Raw genomic sequence first — 26,521 nt, 5'->3', positions numbered from 1 at the left:
CGGGCGGAAAGCGGCGATGCATTCTTTACGTGGTTGTGAATAAAGTTGGTCAGCCAACGGGAGCGCATGCGCAGTTCTCCGGTCCTATCGGCAACAGGTTGAGGATCGCGGTTTACCGGTTGACGCCGTGCCTCTCTCGCACTCGGTCATTGTTATTTCATACAACCACCATGCCTCCCACACCACCCCATCGGCCGCTCATCGCCCTCTTCATTTTGGGTACCCACTCCCCCCCCGCCTCATGAAGACGACGAAGACCGGAAGATGCGATGGTGCAGCTGGCCGACCCAGCCAGACCGTGATACGGGCTCATTTCATTTTCCTCGGATGTGTAGGGCTGGTGGGGCTGCTGTGTGCCACGACGGCAGCACAGTCTTCTGTAGGGTGCGTGCCGTTCCAGGGCTCGCCGGCGACTTCCGGCAAGTGTGACCCCGTCGTCACCTACTCCAACGTCTACGTCGCGTACGTCTCGCTTTTTCGTTCTTTGCCCCTCTTCGCTTTTTTCGTTCTTTATCTTGCCCATGCCACCCCTTTCGCTCTTTTGTCTTGGCCTGTGGGTAGTCCCACATTGTTTATTTTTCGTTTTTTGCCCTATTTGTTTGTATTATTCGAAACAGTCAAATCGGTCAAAAACTAATTATGTAGCCAATCGCAACTGTTGAGATATGAGCACCAACCACGCCAACCTCTCGCTTTTTTGTCCCCCAACACTTTTTCTCACTTCCCTCTCTTTGACAGGTTGGGGCAGACCTACGAGTCCGTCGACGAGGGCGCCGCCAATGTGGTACCACCACCAAAGAAGTTCTATATCTTTCTTGGCGTCTTTTTGTGCGATTGCGACAATCCATCACTTACCACGACAAAAACGAACGCGAACGCGGACTCTATCTAACTCGAACACGAATGCGACACAGACCAAGCTGGCCGGTGCGTTTGTGCCGTACTCCTGCCGACAGGCCCTGATCACGTTCGCATGCCTGGGCAGCTTCCTGGAGTGCTCTGTCGACACGACCACCTTCACGCCCAGCGGTGCGCGCACGCCGGCCTCGCCTCCACCATTTACTGAAGCGTCTCCTTGAGCGTTTGCACTCACATTCACACCCACTTTCTCTTTCTCTTTCCTCTCAACCCCAATCATCATCTTCACGATCAACATCACCAACATCATTGGCGTCTGCGTAGTGGTGCTGCCCTGTCGCTCGGTCTGCGAGAGGGTGTTGACCGAGTGCTCGGCCTTTGCCATCGAGAACGGCCTCGCGGTACCGTTCATCCGCCCACTTCGAGCAACACACACTACACATACACCACACACGCACGACACACGACACACGACACACCGCACACATGAACGATTTATTAATTGATTGGTTGCCTGTCATTGCAGTCGCTACTGCCCGACTGCGACAAGACGGTGGAGCTGAATGGGGTGGTCTACCCGGCATTCCCGCCCGACGGCCTCGTCGACTGCAACGCCCCGCCTGCCGGCCTCGGTACCCACCCACCCGCCATTCATCCTCCATCTTCATTGTCCATCGCACATACCGTTTTTATATCTTTAAATATCGTATTGTATAGTTGAAAATTTTTTATATATTTGCATTCTTCTGACCCACATCATAGTTGTGGGCTACAGCCAAGCCGACTGTCCGTACCCGCTCAAGTACAACCAGGACGGGGTACACACCTCCCGCCTCCTGGTCACCCTCTGACTCGCCACTGACCGTGTGTCGTGCGTGTCGTGTCGTGCGCATGTGTCGTGTGTCGTCGTGTTTGAATGATGAACGAATTGAAGGAGGAGTACTACCAGAACAACGGGTACGAGGGTATGGACATCTGCGTCTACCCGTGCCCCGATCCCATGTTCTCCGACGGCGAGTGGGCCGGCGTGATCGTCGTTGACATCGTCCTCAACTTCCTCTCCTTCTGGCTCTCCTTCTTCCTCGTACGCCCCCCCCCCTCACCCGCGCCAATCCCACTCCTGGTCGCACCCTCAGCTGATCGCTCGACAAACACGACACACGACGCACGACATGCGCACGGCACACGGCACACGACACAGGTGGTGACGTTCCTGCTGATGCCGCAAAAGCGACGCTTCCCCGCTCTTATCTTCTTCTACTTCGTACCGCCTCCCTCCAATTCGCTCTGTGCGTGTGCGATCACGCGCACACCATGAATAATAATATTAATTAATTATATTTTACAGGGCTTGCTGTCGGCTATCGTGGGCTTCGTGTGTCTCTTCTTCCCGGCCGTGCGCGGGGGTATTGAGCCCCTGGTCTGTACCGAGGTACGCCCGCACACACCACCACCGCACACGCACGACCGCACACACTAGTCTCACCACCATCTCCAGGGCACCCCCAAGCGGCTGGTCACGATGAGCAACGCCGGCGAGCACGACGGCGGCGGCGTCGTGTGCATCATCCAAGGTACTGCTTCCCCTTTTATCATTTTCCGCTTTTTTGATTGGCAATAAAATAAAATCAAAATAAATAATTCAGTCCTTATTGGTTGGTTGACACCTGCGTGTCGGGAATTGTGTGGAATGCCAGGCATCATCCTGTACTACTGCCCCATGGCGGCCATGTTCTGGTGGCTCTTCCTCGTGCTGACCGTGTTCGAGGTGCGTACCGTTCGATCATCATCATCATCATCATCGCCGTCTTCTTCTTTATCGTTGTCGTGTGGCTGGTAGTAACGATGCTTCTTCTTCCTCCTCCTCCTCGTTCTTCGTTCATCATCATCAGTTGATCGTGCTGGAGCGGTCGACCAACTTCATCAAGCGCTTCCACTTGTTCTATCACATCGTCGCCTGGGGCTTCCCGCTCATCGGCGTCGTCATCCTGCTTGCCTCCAAGGTATCGCACTCTCATCCACACCCCACACGCCCGACCGCATGCACGCACACATCGCACACGCACGACCGCACACGCACGCATGCGAATCGTCACTCAACCGTTTTCTGTCGACAGAACATCGGAGCGCTGACCGGCGTGCCCTCGTGCTTCATGGCCACCGACCACGAGGCCTACGGCTGGGTCCTCTTCTACGGCCCTCGTACGCTCCTCTCTCTCTCTCTCTCTCGCACCTGCGCGCAGCATGTGTTGCGTTGCTGACACCACTCCGTGTCATGTGTCGTGTCGTTGTCGTGTGCGCACACAGTGGCGACATGTTTGATCATCGGTTCGATCCTGATGACCCTGTCGGTCATCAAGTTCGCCAGGGTTCGTTCCCCCCTCCCACATTCCCACATTCTTTCGCAGCATTCCTGATTGTCTTGCGGTGATGATGGCGGGTGGTGCAGATTCGGTTCCGCTTCTCGGGCCACACGAAGGACAAGATCGAACAGGTTTGTGTGTTCGCTTTTCTCTTTTCGCTCACCCCGCTCCATGAATGCGTGTTGTGTCTTGTTCTCACCGCACACACGCACACATCACCGCACACACGCACACGCACACGCACACAGTTGGTGCGCATGATCCTGCTGGTGATGGCCTACTTCCTGATTCTGGCCTACCCACTCGCCTTCCGCATCTACCAACGCGTCATCCAAGGTACGCAGCCCCCACGCAAGAAACCATGAGAAAAAAGATATTATTGCTCACGACCGCACAATGCACGACACACACACAATACATGACACACGACACACACGACACACACGACTCGACCCACACGACACGTACGCACCGCCGCAAACACAACAACTGACAGATGACCTCATCGACGCGCTCGAGGAGCAGGTGACATGCAGCGCCACAACCGCCACCGAGTGGTACCATTTCCCGAGCGCTCGCCAGCGAAAAGACGCCCTTCTGACGCCTATCTCTCTGGCGCTCTCTTCCTGGTTGTGCGGCGCTGGCAGCGGGCTGACCTACCGACTCAACTACGGCTCGCTCCTGCTGGAGGTGATGGACGTGAGCTGCTACGGCATCATCATCTTCATCACCATGTGCTCCAGTGTACGACGTCGCTCTTCGCCCCCTCTCAACCTCCTTCTCTTTCGATCAACTCACCGCACACGACACGACACGCAACACGACACGCGACACGACACGACACGCATGAATGCAGGACATGCTGATCTGGTGGTACTACCTGCTGAAGGCGTGGGCCACGCAATCGCCGCGGGACGCGCTCGATATCAGCAAGGACATGATCATGGGCAGCGGCAAGTGGGGCGAGTCCAAGAACTCCACCATGTCCGGCGCCACGTACGCTTCCCCCCTCTTCCCGGCGCCCGTGGCACGACCGACCAACACACGGCCGCACACATCGCACACAACAGGACCAAGAGCTCGAAGAATACGAACTCGCACTCGCAGAGCTTCGAAGACGACGAGAACGACGGCAGCATCAACAACGAAGACCTTTAGAGGATCGAGAGTTTTTTTACAAGTTTTCTGTACCAGTAGTATCGCATCGCCACGCTCGTGCCCATACTTTGTGGCCGAGGGAGCGTCAGCGCAGACAGCTAGAGATCATCTCCCCCAGTTCCCTCATCGAGCGGTAGATTGTGCTTTCTTCTCGACTAAAGTTTTGGCGGGAAAAAATGGCGGGAAGTGCAATGCGATCCAAGACGGGACTCGCCGTCAATCTCACAAGAAACTCTAGGCAAAGGAAGAAGCAGATGGCCACCGCACTTGCCCCCACACCTCCTCCTCCCCCTCCTCCTCCCCAGTATCGCCGTCTGGCTTATAGGGCACCTAAGCTTCCCCGGGAGGTAAGGACCCTTGCAGGCCACCCAAGACCCGCAACCCCGGGACAGACTGGACTGGTGACGCTGGACGAAGTTGAAGAATCGCACGAGTATGTACGTGCCATTAAGCGTCTGAGATCCTCGAGGAGAATCGAAGTGGAAGCAATCCTGCATGACCTCCAAGTCAAGACAGCCTTTCTTGGTGAGTTGCCCCTACTTGATTTGAATACGTTGTTTCTAATCTTCATCTTTTGTAGAGGGTCCGACTCTTGCCAATGTCCCGGCATGGGCGCTGCAGCTGCAGGCCGCGATGGCTACCATTGCGACCGATGTGGCCACTCTCAAGACCGACGTGGGTGCTCTGAAAACGACCATGAAGGAATTCCAGGCAAGGTGCCACCCACCAACCAATCTTCCTAACGATATCGTATTGACACTGCACCAAAACAGATTTGCCCTTCATGAGGCCAGGATCCACAACGCCAAAGCGCGGCCGTTTGAGCCCCTGGTCTGGCCCCTGAATGCCGCGCGAGACGAGCTTCCGGGCAAAGTAACTGTGCCCGGCGTGAGTATGCTTGCACTCGCCCAGCTGCCAGGGAACGTGTTGGACCACCTCCCTACGAACTCCCGATCCCAGCGACCAAGGTCGCCAAGGCGCAAGCCCTCGTCCAGCACTTGGGTGCGAGCAATTGATTGTTTCTTCGAACCTCCACAAGATTTGTAAATACACATCTCAAGGGCTCAAGATCCTGGAAAGATTTTCCACCTCTTCGCCCCGCCCAGAACTGGGCTTTAGTAGTCCTCTTCGTCCTCAGCCGCAGCAGCGGGTTCCTCCTGGTACTCGGATTCGCCCTCCTCCATGCCGAGCGCCTCCCGCTCCTCCTCGGCCTCGTCGCGCTCCTCCTCGAGGCCCACCAGCGCCGACGTGTCGACCTCGTCGTCGGCGAGCTTCCGCTTCTTGGCCGCGCGCGTGGACTTGGGCCGCGGGGCGAGAACAGGCTTCTTGGCGGCCGCCTTCGGGGCCTTGGCCTTCGACGACGACGACGAAGGGCTCGCGCCAAAGTCGTCCGACGGCGGCTCCGGCTTCTCGCGCTTGAGCTTACGGTTGGCCATCAGAGCGCCGATGTCCCAGCTGCTGTCGCCAATCAACGAAGCCATCTGTGTGCGCACACACGCAACACGCAGTCGTCAGTCACCGTCCGACACGACACACGACACACACACACGCGTGGTGGTGGTGGTGGTGGGGGGTACCTGGATGAGCCTCTTCTTGCCGCGGTGCTTCTTCTTGAAGTTGGTGAAGAACTCGTCCCAGTCCTGGGGCCGGTTGAGCACGCCGTTGAGGCGGCGCTTGAAGCTCTTGAGGCACGCCACGAACTGGTTGTACTGCGAGGGCAGGATGTTGAGCAGCATCATGTCCGTCGCCGCCGCGAGCAGCGTCGACATCACCGCCGGGAAGTGCAGCTGCACCCGGTCGAGCAGCCCGTCCACCTCCTCATGACGGAACTCCTGTGTGACACGACACACGACACACACGACACATGAGCAACCGCACACGCACACGGCGAAACTCGCACGCGTTGGGGGTTACCTGGTAGTAGCGCTTCATGTAGCGGGAGACGGTGCCGAGAAGCTGGTCGAGGGCGGTGGGCTGGTTGCGCTCGAGCTCCTTCCACAGCTGCTCGAGGAGCTCCATCTCGCCGGCCTCGCCCGACGGCGACGGGAAGATGGTGATGCACTGCGCGTAGAGGCCGTCCTTCATGAGCAGCTCGATCTTGGCCCGCACGTTGCTGGCCTCCTGCTTGAGCACGTAGATCACCAGGTCCTGCTTGATCGAGGCCCACTCCTCCTCGCTGCACAAGTCGCGCACCTGGTCCCACCGCTCCGTCTTGACGTCCGTCTGCGCGCACCGATACAACACGAGCGATGAGACTCACCGCACACACTCACCGCACAAACTCACCGCACGCGCGTGTAGTGTACCTTGAAGGCGAGGATGGCCTGGTCGCGAAGAACGTCGTCGAGGCCTTCGATCTTGGCGGCGTCCATGATGAGGTCGGTGATCTGAAGCGTGTAGGCGTCGAGAGTGGTGTTGTCCACTTCGATCGGCGCCAGCGCGTCGATGCGGGCCTTGGACTCCTGCAGGCGCTGCTCGATGACCTCGCGCTTCTCCTTGGGCTTGGTGTCGGCCGAGGCGATGGAGAAGAGGAGGATCTGCTGCTCGAGCTCCTTGTGGTGCGCCCGCAGCTGCTCCTGGTGCTCGATCTCCTGCTTGATATCGGCGATGATCTCCTCGCAGTGCAGACCCACCGCCACCACCAGATCGTACTGCAGCTTGCCCTTCAAATCCTGCGCGCGCACACATATATTCCACACATTCCATCAATAAGTTCAGTTCTGGAATGAAAGGAATGAAGTAAAAAAAATGCCGGAAATAATGGAACGTACGGTGGCGAGGCGGATGAGGGTGGGAATGTCGCGGATGTTGAGGAGGCAGTTCTTGACGACGTTGGCCAGCAGCTCGGTGAGGTACTTGCGCTGGACCTCGATGTCGTCGGCCGACAGGTCGTCGTTCATGGCGATCGAGTCCTCCCAGTGCTTGCGCTTCTGGAGCACCGTCTCGACCATCTCCACGGTGAGGTTGTGGTTGAGCGCGTGGTAGTCGATCGACGTGCCAAAGTAGGACGGCTGCTGGGCCTTGATCCGCAGCACCAGCAGCACCTCGCGCAACGCGTCGGTCTGTTCGATGGGGAGCGACTTGCGCTGGCGGTCGGTCACTTCCTTGAGCGCGAGGAGCTTGTCGCGCTGCTTCTCCTGCTGCTGCGTCTCCAGACGGTACTGGGCCAGCTCGAACAGGCGCAGACGGCACTGGTCGCCCATCTGCACCGCAAAGTCGAACTGCTTGCTGTCGCGGAGGCGGCGGAGGAACTTGACCATGGTCTGGGGGTTGCGGGTGTAGTTCTTGGCCAGGGTCATGGTGGTCTCGAGCAGCTCCTGCTTCTCGGTCTCGAAGGCGTCGATCTGCTCGAACGTCACCTCCTCGCCTCTCTTCTTGGCATCGAGCTCGGCCGCCTTCTCGAGGGTGGCGTCGAGCAAAAGAGTGGTCACGCGGTTGCTCATGTCATCGTGCTCGTCCGCACTGTTGTTGTTTGATTTTACCAAACGAAAAAACGAAACGTCAATGAAACAAATTCATGAAATAAAAAGTGGGTCAGCGCGTACGTCGAGAGGAACTGGGGGAGGGGCTGCACGGCGGCGAGCTGGGCCTCGAGCTCGGTGAGGTTCTTGGCCTGCGGGGCGTCGAGGGTCTTCTTCTTGGCCACGAGCTCGGTGCGCTCCTCCTGCAGCAGCGCGATGTGCTCCGCGACGGCGTCCTTGTGCTCGCGCATCTGCTCCAGCCCGGCGATGCGGTTGTAGCAGTTCTTCGCCACCTCTTGCGCGATCTGTGTAACGTAAACAAGTGCAGCACCACGTGAGCACGACACACACACCGCACACACCGCACACACCGCACACGCACGCATGCAACGCGACACACAACACACGCAAGAAGTGAAATGTACTGTACCTTGATCTCCTTCTTGCGCTTGGCGAGCTTGACGAGCTTGACGAGGTGCTCGGGGTCGCGCACGTTGGTGAGGGCGAGCTTGACGGCGTGGTCGACCCAGCTCTGCACCTTCAGCTTCTGTTCGCCAAACTTCTTCTCGATCGAATGGTCGCCGCCCTCGTCGAGACCCTCGATCGCCATCATCGAGGCCGACTTGTTGAAGCGCTCGGTGGCGATCTGCTGCTCGAGCGCCTCCTTGGCCTCGATGACGGCCTTGAACGCCGTCTGGATCACCCTCGACCTGTCCCGGTCGTACTGGTGGTAGTTGTGCACCTGCGCAAAGTGAGGCCACGTCGGCAGCGCCGCGAGCTGATCCTCCGCGTCTGTTGTGTGTGTGTGTGTCGTGTTCGCTGGCGTGAGCGACAATAGGAAAGATAAGGCTGTTGAGTAGTAGTAGTAGTTGTACTGTACCCTGGAGCTGCTTGAGCTTCTCGTCGTCGAGCTTCTTCTTGGATGCGGCAAAGAGCTTCTTCTCCTCCTCGCGGATGTCGGCGATGAGCTTGACGAGCGGGTAGCGGCGCTGGCGCTCCTCATCGATGTCGTTGATGCGCGCGATGGCCTTGTCGACGATCTGGAGCACGACCTCGGCCTCCTTGCGCTTGCGCATGTCCTTGGCGAACTTGAGCAGGTACGACGGGTTGTCGAACTTCTGCAGGCACAGCTGCACCATCGTGTTGATGCGGTTCTTGATGTCCTGCCTGTCGCGCTCGATCTTCTTCCTATCGATCGTCTTCGGGTCCTGCTTCCTAAACTGTAATTTTTTGTTTCGTTTTCGTTTTCGGTTTCGTTTTGTAAGTTTTTGGTGTGGACACCAACCAAGATACCACGCACTCCGCAAGGGGGGTGGGATGGGGCGTACCATCTCGGCGATGCGCTTCTCGAGGGCGCTCTTGGTGTCGAGGATGGCCGAGGTCATGACGCGCACGACGTCGAGGCTGAGGTTGTCGTACTGGTGCGGGTCGAGCACGTTGCCGTACACGGGCCACGCCGGCAGCTGCGCGATCTGCTCCTGCAGCTCCTTCAGCCTCGCCTGCTGCGACGGCGGCAAGTGCTTCTTGTCCTTGGCCTACAGTGAGTGTGCGTGTCGTGTGTCATGCGTGTCATGCGTGTCGTGTCGTTGTGTTGTTAGTTGTGTTCGTAATCACCGCTGACTGTACGAGAGAGAGAGAGAGAAAGAGAGAGGGTGGTTGTTACCAGCTTCTGCTGCTCGGTTTCGAGCTCGAGGAGCTCGCGGGTGAGCGGCGCACGGATGAGGCGCAGGTCCTCGACCTCCTTGATGTTGCGCTGGCACTTCTCGCCCAGGCGGATGACGATCTCGCTCTCGTCGCGCTTCTCGATGTGGCGCGCGAGCTCGCACAGCTGCTGCGGGTCGTCGACCTCGTCCATGATGGCCTGCACCTTGCGGCTGGTGTCCTCGCTCATCTCCGTTTCCTTGTTCTGCTGCTTCATGTCGATCACCGCCGTCAACATCAGCTTGGAGATGTTGAGGTACAGATAGTCGAACGAAGTCCAGTAATAACTGCACACACCACGTAATAATAACAGCATTACATAAAGAATGTCAGAGAAATATGTTTGGTATTTATGTCGTGTCGTGTCGTGTCGTGACGTGACGAGTACCCAGGGTAGGAGTTGTAGATGAGCTTCTGGTGCTCAAGCTGCCACAGCTGATGCCACTTGTCGGCTTCGGGCAGCTTCCACTGCTTGTAGAGCTGCTCGCGCTCCTGGGTGAGGGCCTGGAGGACGACCGACTGGGCGGCCCACTCCTTCTTGAAGGTCTCGAGCTGCTTGATGCGGTGCCTCACCTTGACCGCCACGTCGAGCACGGCCGAGTACTGCTTGCGGCTGTTGAGCAGCTCGGCGAGCTGGATCATCTGGTTGGGGTCCTCGATGCGGTTCGGGCCGAACGCCCAGCCCATGGCCTGCTCGATCCACTGCGAGTAGCGCAGCGTACGCTGGCGGTCCTCCTTCTTCGTCGGCTTCCAGTTCCGGTTCTCCAGGTTCTTGCCCAGCGCGTCCCGAGCGTCAAACAGCGACTGGTGTGTGGGGTTGGCGGCAAACATGTTAGGGAATGCGCATAGTTGACAATGCGCATAGTTGGCATACCTGAAGGATGGCGCTGATGAGCTGGAAGGTGAGCTGGTCGTAGCCCTGGAAGCTCTGCGGGTCGTAGGAGGGCACCGGATTGCGCGCGATCTCGGCCTTGGCCAGGCGCAGCTGCTTGTACCGGTTCCACTGGGTGTCGGGCATGTGCTTCTTGATGGGCTTGAGCCGCTCCTTCTCCTGCTCGAGCACGGCCAGCTCGTGCATGAGCGTGCTGCGCTGCTGGTACTCGGTGCGCAACTTCTCGATGCTCTCCAGGCACGTCGGCCCGAGCTCCACCACCAGCTCGGGCAGACCCTCGGCCGACAGCTGCTGCAGGAGCGTCACCACGCCCGCCGGTGCCCTGACGTAGTTCAGGCAGCGACGCACCACCTAAACCATCGACAGCAACCATCGTCGTTAGCCGCGACGCCGGAAATGAAGTTCGCGCGCAACTGCAATTGTAACAACACACCCAAAACCAGACCAGTTGCCTGGACCGCGCTTATGGATATAAATATCTCTTAATTTGTCTCTTTTTGGCCTGGCGCCTGGTCTGCGAAATAATAATAACAAAAATAACAATAATAATAACCACTGTGTTGAAAGAAAAAAATAGAAAAAAATAGAAAAAAATAGAAAAAAATAGAAAAAAACCCTACAAATGTGGTGACGTACGGTGAGGACTTCGTCGTCGAGGGTTTCGAGATCGATGATGCCGACCTTGCGATCGACGACCTGGAGGGCCTTGGCGTCGGAGCGCTTGGTGAGCGCGGCCGAGAGCGCCACCTGCGAGATGGAGAGGACGAGCTGCTGATGGGCCTGCTCGGTCCGCTTGACGTAGGCCGGCAGCATCTGGTAGAGGTCCCGCTCGAGGGTGAGCTTCTTGTCGAAGGCCTTGGTCGTGAGGGCCTCAGTAAGGTCCTTCATTCTCAAATCGCGCGTACGGCGCGCATTCTCGAGGATCTGGAGCTTCTCGTGGGCCTGCGCGGCAAAGGCGTGAACGGCCTCGAAGTTCTTGCTCGCCAGGAGCTTGCGCGCCACCTCGAGCAGCTGCTCGACGTCCTGCGTGTGATCGAAATGGAACTGGAGCGCGTGATTAACGCCCTCGTCGTGAATGAGGTCTCCACCTCCAGCAGCTGCCGACGTAGAAGAGCTCATCTTCTAAATCTTTTCCTTTTCCTTCAGGCGACGGACGCTGCTCGAAGAGTTGAGATGAGGTGCGAGGTGTGGTTGGTGGTGAAGGAAAAACCGGGCAAGCGACTCTCCTTTGCGCGTAGTCGGTCGCTGGTGGTCTCCTAGTTCGTGAAGTGCCTAAACACCGCTTCCTATTTTTGCCTTTATAATTGCAACGCTGACCGTCGTTCCTGGAATTCAGTCGACACCAAATTTCCCTTCGAGAAGAATTTACGTTTCCAGGAAATGATCTGAAATTGTTCGAAGAAACCAGAAAATGTTGAGACCACCTTTCCCGTCGGTGTGTTGATGGCATTCGTGGTCTCTAGGTGGCGTTGTGTGCTTGTCGCAAGAACGCGGCGCACTCCTCCAGGGTGCCGTCGGGGTGTGACAACTGCCAGGCCATCTCCCTGTGTTGCGTTGCGTGGGTGGCACCAATGAGAGATCATGCGCTTGTCATGGGGGAGGGGAAAAGAGGATTACAGTACCGTTCGAGGTGTTGGCGAATGGCGGGTCCGGGCGGGAGGCCCAGCAGTTGCATCAGCTCCTGTCCGTTAATGAGCGGCTTGAGGTCCCACACCCCGTCCAAGTGCAGCTCCTTCTCCACCTTGTGGCAGAACTCGTGCAACTTGGCCAACGTCAGCTTCACACTCTCGTCTTCCAACGGAACTGTCGCGTGTGCGTGTGCGGTGGTGAATGTGCGTGTGCGTGCGGCGTGAATGTGCGGTGGTGCGAGCGAGGTGGTGGTGCGTGAGCAAGGACAAGACCGTGGTTTGATAGGCGTGGGGTTGGGCGGGCCAGTACGTATATTGTCGGACTGGTCGCGCGCGGTGGGTGTTGTGGTGAAGGGCGGGAGGTCGTTGATGACCGCCAGGTACAGGCACTCCTTCCACAGCGCACCCAAACGTCGCATCAAGAGCCCTGGCCCGACGCACAGCATTCAGCCCAGTGTCAAAGCACGACGCACACGCACACGCACGCACGCACGCACGCACGCGTGAAGGTGCTCTCTCTTACCAGCGTCCTTGCGATCGACAGCGCAGCCGTAGGTTTTGTTGATCAGGATGTGGAATTCCTCGATGCCGTTGTGGAGGAGCAACACCTCGTCCATGTCCTTCACCTTCCACTAAACCCGCGCAACGGAAATGAGCAAAATGACAAATAGCTTTCTTATAATAATAATGACCAGAATAATAACAATAATTCATTTTCCAACAGTATTGGCGTACCCGCAGGGACTCCTTGATGATGTAGTGGGTCACCGGGAACGCGCGCTTCTTTTCCATGTACAGGACACCGCTGTAGACCTGGCCATGGAAGACAGATTCCTCGTTTCAGCCCTACTCACATGCGACACACACGACACACACACACACACACACGCCTGACGGGGGACGGTACCTTGAGGGAGGCGGCGAGGAAGAGGCGCCTTCGGGCCACCTTGTCGTGCATGATGGGGCACTCGTGGCACAGGAGCCTCTTCATCTGTCGCACGTTATTGACGGCCCTCTCGCGGTAGTCTGGTACCAACACGTGGTCGGTCGGCTCCGTGGCCCCCTTGGGCGGAGGCGGCAGCGCCCACACGACGTCGTACAGGCCCAGGTGGTGAATGTAGTAGAACGCGAGCTCCGGGTGCGGACCTACACGGCATGACGGCGTGAGCGCGCGTGTCGTGTGTGTGTGTGTAGGGTGTGTGTGTGTACCGGAGAGCATGCCCTCGACCTCCTTGCCGATGCGTTCACGGCTGATCTTGCTGCCCAGCGCGACGCGCACGCGGGGCTGGGCAGCGGCCGCGATGATATCCGCATGGAGCGCAAACTCCAGGCGAGACGCGAACCGAATGGCGCGCAGGATCCGCAGCGGGTCGTCCATGAAGGTCGTCTCCGCGGGCAGCGGCGTTCGAATGATCCCATCGGCCAGATCCGTCAACCCCTGCAAGCACCCGCATTGTCATCTCCCCGAACACACACACACACACAACACACACAGCAAAGCGAGAGGCGTACGCTCTTGGTCCAATCCTCGACGGTGTTTTCGTTGATGTTGTAGAAAAGGGAGTTGATGGTGAGGTCCCTTCGGTAGGCGTCGTCCGTGGGCGTGCCGATGGTCTATGGCCGGTTAAAAACGCGACCTGTCGTGAGTATCGACACCACCAACCAACCAACCCACCAGCCAGCCAACAAACGACGACGAAAAGAGGATGGGCACCATCTCGGAAGGAATGCGGGAGTGCTCAGAGTAGCTCTCCTCTCGGAGGTTGACAAAGTCGAGCCACACGTCAAACACGCGCATGGTCGCCGTTTCCAGGTGCTTGGACTGTTCGGGGTTGGACTGGATGACGCCTGATTCGACGATACACACACGGCACACGGCACACGGCACACGAAATGCGTGAGCTGGTCTCCTGGAGTGGGGTAGGGAAGAGTCGAGGTATACCACGTACCAATGTTGTGCGTCTCGTATCCCTTCATGGCGAGGTACTCGTTCACCCGTTCGGCGAACACCTTGCCCATCATGTTGTCCAGCGCAATGTCGATGTCATAGCTCGGCTCTCCGCGCAACTGCGCCGTGCAGATCATCGATCGCACGTAGCGAGTGAAATGAATAAAATGGAAAAAAGAGGATTGTGTCATTGAAAGACTGATTTGCTTTGCTCATTGAGAAGAGAGTACCTTGTCGCGCACCCAGCCACCAGCTACGCGAAGGGTGGACTTGAGACCGAAGGATTCGTTGACGGCGAGCAGGAAGGTGAACACCTCCCGCTCCTTGTCGGACAGCTCGACTGCCTGGCTGGCATCGTAGGACACCCCCTCGGGTGTAGCTGCCGATGAAGCGGGGCGCAGCAGGGCCAAGTTGCGTAGCAGCACCCGCCTTCGCTTGGCAATCTGCGCCTCCTCTTCGTCTACAAGATTTTCGCTGCTTCGGTCCTCATCCTGTCCCAGCATCTCCGTTTTCTTTTCTGCAACGACAAGATCGAGTCCGCGCTGTGCAGGTTGCAGCCTTGTCTCCTCAGATGTGGTCTTCAATTTCTTCGGGCTGGGCAGTGGTTCCTCAGCCATGTGTTGCTTTTCCCCTTATTTTATCTGTTAATTTTCTTTTATTCTCATCTGCTCAGCATCAATGGCCCTGAGTAGCTGACATCAGCAAGCTCATGGCCGGCCAGCACTTCTGCGCTACTATCACCTAAAGTGCCGCCAGCCAAGGTTGGCGTGATGGAGGGTGCACACGTAATGATCTTTTATTTGCACACCCCTTATTGTTCTTTTTGTTTTATTTTCCTTTAATTTCTTATTACCATTTTTGCAGCTTCTTGGCGCCAATCGGGTGCCCAATTGGAGAAGGGATACCTTTTTAGTCCACTGTTGACGGTTAACTTCACACGAACCGTGGCTTGCCAACAGCAGACAAAACGGTGTCAAGAGCGTATAACATTCCCTACACCAACACACCGATTTACCCAGCATGAGCATCCTTGAAGGCTTTCTCACGAAGGAGGGAGGTTCCATCAAGACGTGGAAGCGGAGGTGGTGCGTTCTCAAGGACGACAACACCCTGTACTACTACACCAAGAGGGTATATATGTCTTCTTCTTCACCATCTTCTTCATCCTCTACTTTTTTTTTTCTAAAGGGGACATCATCAACAAAACAGAATGGCGAGCTGAAGGGCCAGGTGCAGCTCAAGGACGTGGGCTCCGTCAAGCCCATCATCCTCAAGAAGAAGATCGCCTTCTGCTTCGAGGTCCAGACTCCGCACAGGAACTACCACTTGGCCGCCGACAGCAAAGAACAAGTACATGACACGTCCTTTCGATTTCTCAACTCCCCCCCCACCCAACAATCGTACTAACCCAAACTCAAAACAACAACAAAAGATGAAGGATTGGCTTGACGCCCTGCTTGCCGCTTCTGGCCACAACAACTCTGCCAAGCCGGCCGAGGCTGAGCCTCAGGTGGTCGAAGCCGCAGTTGAGGTCCGTCTTCAGATCTCAACCGGTTCCGCAGCCACGTAACTCTCTGTTTGTGATAACATGACATTTCACTTATATGACTTGTTATTGTTATTATCTATGTGGCAGGCCGCCCCGGCCGCTGAGCTGGACCCCAGCAAGGTGAAGGTGAACGACTTTGACCTGATCTCGGTCATCGGCCGCGGCTCCTACGGCAAGGTGCTGAAGGTGAAGCACAGGAGCTCCAACAAGGTGTACGCCATGAAGGTGCTGAACAAGAAGGTCATTCTCGACAAGAACGAGCTCGAGCACACCAAGAACGAGCGGTCCATCCTCGTCAAGCTCCGCTCGCCCTTCCTCGTGCAGCTCCACTTTGCCTTCCAGACCGCCGACAGGTGCGTCTACTGTGTGTGTTGCGTGTGGTGTGTGTCGTGCGTGTCGTGTCGTGTGATGTGTGTCGTGCGTGTGTCGATGGCTGACCTCAATTGCGGTGCGTTCTGTGAAAAGGCTGTACTTCGTGATGGACTACATCAACGGTGGCGAGCTGTTCCACCACCTCCAGAAGGACAAGAAGTTCAACGACGAGCGGGTCAAGTTCTACGCCGCCGAAATCGTGCTCGGTCTCGAGTACCTCCACAAGTACGTCTCTATTGTTTCATATATTGTTTTCTTACATTCAGATCGGTCTATATATGCTGAGCTGCATACTCATTCTCATAATTTAAAAAACAAAACAAAAAATAGGGAGGGCATCATCTACCGCGACCTCAAGCCCGAGAACCTGCTCCTGACCAACGACGGCCACATCTGCATGACCGACTTTGGCATCTCCAAGGAGGGCCTGGCCTGCAAGGAGTCCCGAACCAGCACCTTCTGCGGCACCCCCGAGTACTTGGGTACGTGCGCCACTCACACGTTTTTGTAATCTCTCAACTCTGAGTGGTCGCGGTTCATTTACATTCGTATGTCCGGAACCAACAGCGCCCGAGGTGTTGCGCGGCGTGAAGTACGGCAAGGAGATCGATTGGTGGAGCTTCGGCACCCTCATCTACGAGATGATGACCGGTCTGGTACGCAACCAGCGCAGAATATCATTTAATGACACAATCGATCGAGTCTGAGTCGTTGGTCGTGTGTTGTGTGTGTGTGTGTGTGTGAAAAACCAGCCGCCGTTCTACTGCGAGGACGTGCAGCTCATGTACGACAAGATCATGACCGAGAAGCTCAACCCCAAGAAGATCGACGAAGTCGCCATCAACCTCCTCCAGCAAGTACGCACTCACTAGTTCTACATATGACCTTATCTTGCTCATATTTATCTATTTATATATATCTTTGGGCATAGTGCTACATGTTGATCACAAATATGCTGTATTGTTGTTAGTTGCTGGAGCGTGACCCGGTCAAGAGGATGGCGGACCCGGAGAAGGTCAAGTCCCACCCGTACTTCATCAACATCGACTGGGACAAGTTGGCCAAGAAGGAGGTGCCCCCGCCCTACATTCCCCCGGTGGCGGGCGACCTCGAGGCCGACAGCATGATCGACCCCGACTTCCTGAACCAGCCGATCAACACCCCGACCCAGACCGGCGCCCTGGCCGAGGCGCCCATGCCCACCAACCCCAACCTCGAGGGCTTCACCTACGTGAGCGAGGGCGCCCTCGCCGCGGCCCACAACAGGAACTAAAGGAGAAGTAGAAGGAGAGAATGCCTAGTACAGTTCCAGTGGGTCATTTGGTTCATAGCAGGCCCGCCATACATGGTTTACATATATATCAACATAACAACATACATAACAATGTAATGAAATAAATAAATAAAAATAACATTAATTGTTGTTCTTCGAGTAGAGAGAGCTCAGTGGTCGTAGAGCCGTTGTTTCTTGCTTTTGGCGACGTGCTCGGCCGCTTCGAGGAGGTGATCTCGTGTCTCGTCCAGGTTGAGCGGGTTGGTCTGATGCTCCAAGAAGTGCGGGATGGCCAACCACTTGCCCATATTTACATAGTGGTAGTTGCCATACCTTGGCACCCAACACCACCACCACCATCATGACCGTTAAGTCAGCTTTCAAGAAAGTAGAAGAATGAAGAAGAAGGAGGATGCGGGGTACCGGTCGTCAATCCAAAATTCGATGGAGGCGGAAGTGGTCGGGAGGTACATCATGTGGGTGAGCGCAGCGCCGTGCGCGCCCACGAGGATGTCCGTCGTGCGGATCAGCTTCAACTGTTCTCGGAACGTGAGCGACGCAAAATCGACCGATCGAACCTGGGAAAGACTACGCTTAGAAACGACACACACGACACACACGACACACACGACACACGACACACATGACATGACACGCACGAAACGACACACACGAAACGGCACGCACAACACGCGACACAGCACAAGGGAATACCTCGGCGGTGGGGAAAGTGGCTTGGGTCATCGCGACCAGGTCGTCGTGGTTCTTGATTTGCCTGCTCACATGCTGGAAGGATTGTGACGTTCGGGCGTAGCTCTTGCGCTTGACGATCGTGACCGTGAGCTTGTCCTCCTGTTGTGGTTGGTTGGTTGGCAAAAGAAAGAGTGTGAACGCAATGTTGTGCGCAATCGGGGCGTCGTGTGCGTCGACGTACCGGGGGCAGCAGATATTTGACCTTGTAGGACGAGATGACGAAATCACGGAATCCGCGAAGCAACGTGCTGTGTGCCGTGTGCCGTGTGCCGTGTGCCGTGTGTGTCGTGTGTGTCGTGTGTGTCGTGTGTGTCGTGTGTGTCGTGTGTGTCGTGTGTGTCGTGTGTGTCGTGTGTGTCGTGTGTGTCGTGTGTGTCGTGTGTGTCGTGTGAGCAAAGATGAAGACTGAACACACAGTGCTATGTTGCGTTACCTGTTGGCGCAGGGCGTGGTGGCGCCTACTCCCTTGCACAGCGGAGAGACCGCGCCGAACACATTGGCGGCCTGCGACGGGCTGTGAGCCGATCGGAGCGGGATCGGCGATTGCGTGTGTGGCGCCGCAACAGAGGCAATGGGGGGGGGCGTACCATGTATCTGAAGCACTTGGTCTCGCCGCTCTTGTGGAGGTCGTTGGCGGTGAGAACAGGGTAGTTGCGCGAGTACAGCTCCTTCCACACTTCCACATAAGGCCCAGGACTGTGCAACACACACGACACACGACACACGACACACGGAGGCATAAGGGGTGTTAGGCTCGGCAAGCGGGCCACCGAGTCAAGTCAGGGAAGTGGGCCGGCGGTGTGAGTACATGAGACCGTCAGCGATGACCACCTGCGACCGCTCGATGGGCGCTTCGAGCACAGAGAAAGCGGCGAAGGCGTGCACCAGATCCTCCGTCGTATGGTACAGATTTGTCGTCTGCCGAGAGGGAATGTCGTGAGCATGTGTTGCGCCATGGCACAAGCATCACAAAACACGACACACGACACACACGACACACAAGCGACACACGACAACACGGACAAATGAAGGACGTACGTCGTAGCGTGACACAAGGTAGACAAAGTGGTCAACGGTGTTCTCCTTCGTGCACACCTCGCTCTCTAGCTTCTTGGCCTTAAAGCACCCATATATCACAGAATTAGCACACGCGACACGACACGACACGACACGACACGACACGACACGACACGACACGACACGACACGACACGACACGACACGACACGACACGACACGACACGCGCAGATGATACACGACAACACACCTCGGAGGGCTTGTCGTCGAGATTCTCCCAGCCGCGGACGAGCCAGTTGCCGACGGTCTTGACGAGGTTCCTGGTGTTCCAGCCGTCATCGGCGGATACCACCTGGCGGCAGCTGCCGCGCACGATGCCCGGCTTGAAGAAGACGGTCTTCTCGCCGTCGTAGAAGTCGAAGTGGCAGCCGTTGCCTTCGCACAGCGACACGCCGAGGCGGCTAAAGTCCACCACGACGTTCTCGGCGAGGCACACACTGTGCGGCTCGGGTGTCTGATGTGATGGGACCAGCGAGTGGCATCGAATCTTTGAGTCTAATCGGAAATCTTCGTTCTCTGTCAATTGCGAAGATGAAGTAGAGGAAGATGGAGTCGAAGAGGAAGAGGAAGAGGAAGAGGAAGAGGAAGAGGATGTGGGAAGGCAGTAGTCCTTGCCATAGCTCTGCCACCGCCTGATGAATGACATGCCGTAGTCATCCTCGCATTCGCTGCCGCCCCGCACGCCGCCCACGTAGCGCTGCAGGTAGCCGATGGTCGAGTTGAATCGCGCGTCCCACCCCGAGGCGTGGTTGTGGCTGCTGTGATCCACTTTCACTTCCACTACTCGCTCTGGTCCACGATTTTCATCTTCGCGATTTGGCTCATTCCGTCCGCGATCAGATGTTGGCGCTCGCGAGGGCTTGGAAGCGGGCTCTTTGGAGACGTGGTGCAGGTCCTCTCGATCGTCGTCGCCTTCGTAGGTGGGGATGACCAGAGGTTGCTGGTCACTGGGGCGGGAATGGAGGATGAGGGCAAAGCCCACCAAAAACACCACCATCAGTGCCAAGAGCACCACGAGGCCACCACCTCGCGGCCTTGCCATCTCCTTCGATTCTCGTTCTTGAGTTCCTTCGCTCTACCGTCTTGTCCTTGTTCGATCAAATAACGTCGACGGTAACGACGTGCGGTCGACATAGCTGACGTGGTGCCCTTCCCTTCAAAATCACAACAAGCGGGAACGAGAAGAAAGATGGAGGGAACGTTTCTAGCGCCAAACTCGCGAGCGCGAGGCCATCGAGCGTCGGCCTCGTCGGCCCTGCTTCAGGAATTAGAACGCACGGCAGCCAATGCATCGTCTTCGAGCGGCGGACGAGGCTCGCTGGGCATCTCGCGCGAATTGAGCAAATTGATCAACAAGAAGACGCCCACGATGACCAAGGAGCAGGTTCTGCGCAAGGTGAGGCAGGGCGGGAGCGGGCTGCGCGGGAATGCTGAAGAAGGCGAGGAAGAGGAGGAAGAGGAGGAATGTGTAGAAGGATTGACGCTCTACGAAACCTACCGCGAACCCATCGCGCCGCCAGAGGATCCCAACCATACCACCACGCTCCAAGTGCGCATGCTCAACGTGGAGCTCACCTGCCCCATCTGCCTGGGCATCATGCGCCAGACGATGACGGTCATGGAGTGCCTCCATCGATTCTGCGACGAATGCATCTCCAAGTGCCTACGATGGGGCAAGAAGGAGTGTCCCACCTGCCGCGTCCACTGCTCGTCGCGTCGCCATCTTCGACCCGATCCCAACTTCGACGCCCTCATCGCCACCGTCTACCCCAACCTCGACGAGTACGAGGCCCAGGAGCAGGAGTTCATCGCCGACATCAACAAGCGAATGAATCGCAAATCGCTCACCGACAGCGTCGAGAAGGGCCTCATGCGCCAGATGGCCGCTTCACGCGGTCCTCGTGGCAAGCGCGACAAGGAACAGCTCGAGGCCATGGAGACCCCCTCCACCACTCCTTCCTCCTCTTCCTCATCTCGCAAAAGGAAGTCTACTGCTGCTTCTTCTTCATCTTCGTCTGGGCTCTCTTCTTCATCTTCTTCAACTACTGCTACTACTCGCGCCTCCAACAAGAACTCCAAGAGATCAAAATCGCAGGACACGTACGTTGTTGTCTTCCTCCTCTTCACCTTGGCTTGTCGTCATCGTCGTGCATGAGTGTGTGTGCTGTTTGTGCTGGGGCTGAGCTGATGGTGAGACGTCATCCTCTTCAGCAGACGGCAGAGGAACGGCGGGCTGGAGCAACAGGACGCGAAGCAGCCGGAGATGGCGGCCATCAGCCTGGAGCTCGACGCCTCGGGCATCCCGCTGACGCACTACCACATCCCGCACAAGCGAGTTTCATCATCTTCCTCCTCCTCATCTTCTTCTTCTTCATCATCATCATCATCGGCCGCCGTGGCCTCGTTCCTGAGCCGAGTCAACACCCTCATCAGCTTCCTCCTTTTGCCTCACCCCGACGACGAGCGGCTGTCGGCCGTCAACACTCGGGGAGGAGGCAATGACGAGCTCGCTGGCGCTGGCGCTGCCGCCGCGACGCCGCCGCCGCCGCCGCCCAGCAATCTGACCCTCCAGCGGCCCTACCTGCGCACGTCGCGCAAGGTGACGATGGCGCATATCGCCGACTTCCTGGCCTCCAAGTTACCGCAGCTGCCGCTCAGCGCGCCCTCTTCGTTCGATTTGCTCGTCCCGCCGCGCGCCTCGACCGCCAGCCGAGCCGATTCGGCCACGACCGCGTCACAGCAACAGCAGCAGAGCAAGCAGCCGGAAACGCGCTTCACGATCAGCATCCTGCCGACCGTGGCCGCGGCGGCGGCAACGATGACGACGTTGACGGCAAACGGCGAGCAGCAGGAGATGAGCGACAAGGCCGTTGTGGAAGCGGCGCCGGAGCATGTGGCGTTGGAGGACGCGCTGACAATCGATGCGGTGGCGTCGCGCTTCTGGGACGGCAAGGGCGATCTCACCCTCTACTACCGCCTCGCCGCCTGACGCCGTCCACAACCGCGGTCCATTTGGCCCACGCAACAAGTGTTGATTGTTATCTGCCTCGCGAGTTGAGTTCCAGATCGCTTCCTGCGTCTGCGACGACAAAAGAGAGCTGACAGACGAACCAAATGAGGCAAAAAATAAAAGCAAAAACTGTTTTCTCTACAATATGTCCTCCTTCTGAGCTTGCTTCGACCTGTCGTCGCGCCAGCAGTAAAGTGGTTTCAACCTGCACGTTTGATTCTTCTTCCCATCATCATCAGTAGCCCTGCGGGTAGCCGTAGGGGGCGGCCATGCCCATCTGCACTGGCTGCTGCTGCTGATGGCCGACGGCCTGCTGCCCCTGCATCGGCCAGCCCTGCACGCCCGGGTACCCGCCCGCCATCGCCGCCGGCACCAGCTGACCAGTCGGACCCACCCTGCGTGTTTGAAATCACATCAGCGACACGACACACGCATAACCGCACACGCCGCACACGACACGACACACCGGGGGGGGGGCACACGTACATCATCGGCATGCCGTTGGGTGCGATGTACATGTTGGTGGCGGGCACGAGGTGGACGTTGTAGTTGGGCGCGCGCTGCTGCTGGCCGGCGGCGGCGGCCTGCATCATGCCCATCTGCATCGTGGGCGCGATCGGCTGGTGGTAGAGCGACATAATCGAGTTCTTGTCGAGCGTCTTCTGCTGCTGCTGCTGCTGATGGCCGCCATCGAGGCTCGCAAAGAACGACGTATCATGACCACCGCCGCTCACCGCCTGCTGCTGCTGCTGCTGTTGCTGCTGCTGCTGTGGCTGGCCGCCGCCGCCGAGGAGGCCGAACAGGTCGACGCCCTGCTGCTGCTGCTGCTGCTGAACGGGGTGCACGGGCGTAGGGTCGACCATGCTGATGAGCGGCTTGGCCGGCTGCTGGGGCTGCTGCTGCTGCTGGTGCTGATGTCTGGACGACGACTGTCGGGGCGAGGGCGGGGCGGGCTTGCTGCGGCTGTGGCCGCCGGCGGTCGACTGCTGCCTGTGCTGCTGGTGGTGGTAGGCGGAGGGCTCCTCGCGCTTCTCCTTGTGGGCGGTCCGGCCGCGCTCCATGAACTGCTTCTTGTCGTACTTGGCCCTGATCCAGCTCTCCAGCGTGCTGCGCAGAGTCCACGTGAGAGAGTCAACGAATGATGGTTCATCCCTCTGATCGAACACACCACCGCACACGCCGCACACGACCACCGCACACACAGCACGCGGATGGATGGCGAGTAGTACTGAGAGGGAGCGCCCTCGCGAGGTCGCGGGTAGCCGGCCGGGAGGGCGGCCTCGTAGATGAGCTTGGCCCTGGCGTTGCCCATGTTGCGCATATTCTGCATATATGATATATATATTTAAAAAAGAAAAACAGTAAATCAAATTGTTTGTTCGTTATTTATAAAAGTTGAATAAAAATACGAGAGACGTACGTCGATCTGTTCATCTGTCCACTTGTCGAGGGTGGCGCTCTTGACCTTGCTGATGTGAGTGCCGAGGCTTCGGTGGATGCCGGCGCACTGTTTCCCACGGAACGCCGGCGATAAAGATGAGAGCGCAATGGGAGGGCTGGGGCGCCAAAGAGAAGACTCTGCGAACGTACGTTGATGCAAAGGAAGACGCCAATGGACCAGGAAGCCCATTTGGGGCCTGCATGGAAAAAGGAATGTAAATTATATATTTCTAAAAAAATGTGTGTAGGGCAGAGGGATCGACGACGCACCCTTGGCGCCGCAATCAGCGCACTCCTTATTTTCGGGCTGCTTCAAAAGATCGGCCAGAATCGCGATCCTATTCGAATGGGAGGCAAAAACAAATCGATTAAATTCGATTAACTCTACGTCGAGATGTCGCTACGTGGCATTCACGAACCTCTGCTCAAACTGCTTTTCCATCTTGTTGGTCATGACACCGTCGCTGGAATATAACGTGAAAGGAGAAGATAGAAAGCTGTCGAAAGAAAGGGAGATACTGAGATAGATGAAAGATGGGGAGCCGACAAACTCAACCGAAGCTTTACCGTCGTCTTTTCCTTCTTGCCGTGCTGTGAACTTTCTTCAAGGTTGCTCAAAGTGTCGACACTTGCTGTGCGACCACTCACCACCGACCATTGTTCATGATGATCCTGGTCCATCTCCCTCCACCTCACATTGTTGGCTCTCCCAACCCAACATAAGTAATAAGAATAATAAATGTGCGCTTGTTGAGTTATTATAAATTGTACATTAATGTTGTTTCTTCGTAGCGAGGACGCTGGTGATGTGTTGTGGCTCAGTCATCGCGATCGGACGAGCCGCCGCCGTCGTCTTCGTCTTCGCTGTGCGGGACCTTGGCCCGGCCTCGCTCCTCGTGGGCCAGCGACGCGAGCGAGGAGAGGAGGGACGACGACGGCTGCGAAACGTCGTCGGCCGCCGGCGACAGCAGCGACGCGACCGAGTTGGCGCCCGACCGCGGCGGAGACGACGTGTGCTTGGCCGCCGCCAGCAGCTCGCGCTTGCCCGTCCACGGGAACCCGAGCGCGTCCAGCAGCAGGAAGCGATCCTATACAGCCACCCCACTATGCTATCAGACCACCGCACACACCGCACACACCGCACACAACGTTGCACACGGCAGGGCCACCGCCACGTACCTTCTTCAGACTCTTCTTGCGGTGGTTCTTGCGCTGTGTGCTGACCCATTCGTAGAGCTGCTTCATGTTCCCTTTATCTGAAGGCGTCAGTCAAAACCCGAGTCATGCGCATCGTGTCTTTCTCTTGTGTGTGTGTGTGTGTGTGGTGTGTGTGGTGTGTGTGTGGTGTGTGTGGTGTGAGAGAGAGAGAGAGAGAGCGGTACCAGAGTAGGGGATGTAGAGGTGGCCATGCTTCTGCTGGAACTGCTTGAGCTCTTCGTATCGCTCCTCCCACGTCCTCCTCGTTCTTGAGCGAACGTAATCCGAAGAGTACCTGCGTGAAGCGCGGAAAAAGAACGAAGCGAGAGAGATAGAAAGAAGAACGAAGAGATGTGAGACCTCACGTGCGCGGCGGCGGGGGGGAGCAAGCCATCGTTCGTGTGTGGACGTACTCGTAGTCGCCCTCCTGCGTGGAAGAGGACACTCGCCGCTCTTTCCGCGGATGGGCCGTGCCGTATTCGTTGTCGTCGTCATCGTCCATCGACCGCGCCTCCTCCTTTTCCCTGTCTGGGGCGGCCGATGACGACGAAGATGAAGACGATGAGGACGTGCGGTGCTCGTCCTCCTCCTTCCGTCGCCTCTTCGCTCCTTGCCTGTGCTGCTCATCCCTGCTGCCGCTCTCGCCCTTCGGCTGTTGGTGCTGCTGGCTCGCGCCCGAGTGGTGCGACTGCGGCTGGCCCGAGTGCAACGAGTGCTTCTGTGGGTGGTGGTGGCCACCCGCGTGCTGCTGCTGCTGCGGCTGCTTCTGTTGGTGGTGAGGGCTCTGCGACGACGAAGAAGAAGACGACGATGACGACGAGTGCGGCTGGTACGCGTGCTGCTGCTTATGCGGCGGCGGCGACGGCTGGATGTGCTGCGGCTGGAGGTAGTGCGGGAGCGGCACGTGCGGGAGGAGCCCGTGGAGCGACTCGGGCTGGCGACCGCCGCCCTTGCCGCCTCCCCCGGCGGCCGCAGCCGCAGCCGCCGCAGCGGCGATGAGCCCCTGCTGCGCGGGGATGAGGTTGGCCTTGAGCCGCTCGAGCAGGCCGCGCTCCTGATCTATGTCCTCGCGCTCCTTGAGCTGGCGGTCGCGCTCCTTCTCCCACTCGGCCTTGATCCGCTCGATCTCCATGCGGCCCTTCTCGGCGTCGGCCAGCGACAGCACCCACGCGCCGCGAATCTTCTCGATCTCGTCGCGGGCCGCGCGCTGGATCTCCTCCTCGATGATCTGCTCCACGCCGCGCGGCGGCGCAGTGTTGGCCGCCGCGGCACCACCGCCACCACCGGCGGTCGCGGCCTTGTCGCTCTCCTGGGCGTCGAGCTCGGCCTTGCGCTTGGCCAGGCTCTGCTTCTCGCGCTCGCGCTCCTTCTCCCAGGCCTGGCGCTCGGCCACGAGCTTGTCGAGCTCCTGGCGGATGATGCCCTTGCCCTTCTCGATCATCTCCCACCCGAGGTCGAACCGCTGCCGCTCCCTGTCGATCGCCGCGCGCTCGGCGGCGATGGCCGCCCGCTCCTTGTCGATGCTGCGCCGCTCAGCCACCAGCGCCGCTTCCGTGTCTTCCGCGTTCTCGCTCCCCGTCACCAGCTTCCGCTTCGGTTTGGCGGTGGCGGCACTGGGCGTGTGATCCATCTGCTCGTCGGACGGTTTCTTCTTCATCAGGCGCGCCTGGTGGCCAGGACAGATAGAGCGTGAGTCCAACAATGTTTTATTATTTTGTTACACCATAGGCCGATCAACCGTCAACTCTTAGGCCGCAGCTGGGGCAACAAGCCAGCGTTTGGGAATAATTCCAGGAATGCGGGCAAAATAATTGGAAATATGCCAGGTATTTGTAGACGTT

General features: G+C 57.8%; 9 protein-coding genes across 9 annotated transcripts; 4 read left to right on the top strand and 5 right to left on the bottom strand.

Annotated features, from left to right (window-relative positions):
• Positions 1–170: 170 nt before the first annotated feature.
• On the top strand, positions 171–4,379 carry ACA1_093560 (Frizzled/Smoothened family membrane region protein; the record flags this gene model as incomplete). Its single annotated transcript, XM_004334775.1, has 21 exons — positions 171–219; positions 336–462; positions 739–784; positions 915–1,029; positions 1,183–1,259; positions 1,385–1,490; positions 1,621–1,676; positions 1,793–1,942; positions 2,060–2,122; positions 2,207–2,290; positions 2,357–2,432; positions 2,556–2,626; positions 2,751–2,861; positions 2,976–3,060; positions 3,166–3,227; positions 3,308–3,352; positions 3,470–3,557; positions 3,718–3,778; positions 3,869–3,965; positions 4,078–4,205; positions 4,292–4,379. The coding sequence occupies 21 exons, from the start codon at positions 171–173 to the stop codon at positions 4,377–4,379; spliced, it is 1,785 nt and encodes a 594-aa protein (XP_004334823.1).
• A 633-nt stretch (positions 4,380–5,012) lies between these two features.
• Positions 5,013–5,395, top strand: ACA1_093550 (uncharacterized protein; the record flags this gene model as incomplete). The annotated part of the gene is made up of 3 exons (XM_004334774.1): positions 5,013–5,095; positions 5,153–5,271; positions 5,292–5,395. 3 exons carry the CDS (start codon positions 5,013–5,015, stop codon positions 5,393–5,395), a joined length of 306 nt encoding a protein of 101 aa, XP_004334822.1.
• Positions 5,396–5,494: 99 nt separating this feature from the next.
• On the bottom strand, positions 5,495–11,552 carry ACA1_093540 (uncharacterized protein; the record flags this gene model as incomplete). Its single annotated transcript, XM_004334773.1, has 13 exons — positions 5,495–5,860; positions 5,957–6,211; positions 6,294–6,602; positions 6,686–7,051; positions 7,151–7,841; positions 7,925–8,145; positions 8,271–8,632; positions 8,721–9,060; positions 9,169–9,375; positions 9,504–9,828; positions 9,930–10,345; positions 10,416–10,784; positions 11,070–11,552. 13 exons carry the CDS (start codon positions 11,550–11,552, stop codon positions 5,495–5,497), a joined length of 4,710 nt encoding a protein of 1,569 aa, XP_004334821.1.
• A 340-nt stretch (positions 11,553–11,892) lies between these two features.
• ACA1_093530 (tRNA nucleotidyltransferase) lies at positions 11,893–14,512 on the bottom strand (the record flags this gene model as incomplete). The annotated part of the gene is made up of 11 exons (XM_004334772.1): positions 11,893–11,977; positions 12,056–12,236; positions 12,372–12,488; positions 12,585–12,693; positions 12,797–12,874; positions 12,969–13,207; positions 13,271–13,499; positions 13,574–13,675; positions 13,776–13,909; positions 14,011–14,128; positions 14,240–14,512. 11 exons carry the CDS (start codon positions 14,510–14,512, stop codon positions 11,893–11,895), a joined length of 1,665 nt encoding a protein of 554 aa, XP_004334820.1.
• A 517-nt stretch (positions 14,513–15,029) lies between these two features.
• ACA1_093520 (serine/threonine kinase) lies at positions 15,030–17,203 on the top strand (the record flags this gene model as incomplete). Its single annotated transcript, XM_004334771.1, has 9 exons — positions 15,030–15,140; positions 15,198–15,359; positions 15,442–15,540; positions 15,646–15,911; positions 16,024–16,155; positions 16,261–16,412; positions 16,498–16,586; positions 16,683–16,787; positions 16,901–17,203. 9 exons carry the CDS (start codon positions 15,030–15,032, stop codon positions 17,201–17,203), a joined length of 1,419 nt encoding a protein of 472 aa, XP_004334819.1.
• Positions 17,204–17,373: 170 nt separating this feature from the next.
• ACA1_093510 (glycosyltransferase) lies at positions 17,374–20,075 on the bottom strand (the record flags this gene model as incomplete). Its single annotated transcript, XM_004334770.1, has 9 exons — positions 17,374–17,536; positions 17,627–17,781; positions 17,918–18,055; positions 18,138–18,204; positions 18,390–18,460; positions 18,544–18,652; positions 18,765–18,874; positions 18,995–19,072; positions 19,224–20,075. The coding sequence occupies 9 exons, from the start codon at positions 20,073–20,075 to the stop codon at positions 17,374–17,376; spliced, it is 1,743 nt and encodes a 580-aa protein (XP_004334818.1).
• Positions 20,076–20,222: 147 nt separating this feature from the next.
• On the top strand, positions 20,223–22,022 carry ACA1_093500 (zinc finger domain containing protein; the record flags this gene model as incomplete). Its single annotated transcript, XM_004334769.1, has 2 exons — positions 20,223–21,133; positions 21,248–22,022. 2 exons carry the CDS (start codon positions 20,223–20,225, stop codon positions 22,020–22,022), a joined length of 1,686 nt encoding a protein of 561 aa, XP_004334817.1.
• A 256-nt stretch (positions 22,023–22,278) lies between these two features.
• Positions 22,279–23,925, bottom strand: ACA1_093490 (GTPase activating protein; the record flags this gene model as incomplete). The annotated part of the gene is made up of 7 exons (XM_004334768.1): positions 22,279–22,438; positions 22,530–23,197; positions 23,251–23,367; positions 23,464–23,550; positions 23,634–23,680; positions 23,754–23,821; positions 23,903–23,925. The coding sequence occupies 7 exons, from the start codon at positions 23,923–23,925 to the stop codon at positions 22,279–22,281; spliced, it is 1,170 nt and encodes a 389-aa protein (XP_004334816.1).
• Positions 23,926–24,301: 376 nt separating this feature from the next.
• On the bottom strand, positions 24,302–26,310 carry ACA1_093480 (helicase associated domain containing protein; the record flags this gene model as incomplete). Its single annotated transcript, XM_004334767.1, has 4 exons — positions 24,302–24,571; positions 24,663–24,739; positions 24,866–24,975; positions 25,094–26,310. The coding sequence occupies 4 exons, from the start codon at positions 26,308–26,310 to the stop codon at positions 24,302–24,304; spliced, it is 1,674 nt and encodes a 557-aa protein (XP_004334815.1).
• Between the last annotated feature and the right edge of the window lie 211 nt (positions 26,311–26,521).

The sequence above is a fragment of the Acanthamoeba castellanii genome (genome assembly GCF_000313135.1).
Source record: "Acanthamoeba castellanii str. Neff unplaced genomic scaffold scf7180000084645, whole genome shotgun sequence".
Taxonomy (NCBI): domain Eukaryota; phylum Discosea; order Longamoebia; family Acanthamoebidae; genus Acanthamoeba; species Acanthamoeba castellanii.
The sequence above is the reverse complement of the archived record's forward strand: the minus strand, read 5'-3'. Positions and strand labels throughout refer to the sequence as shown.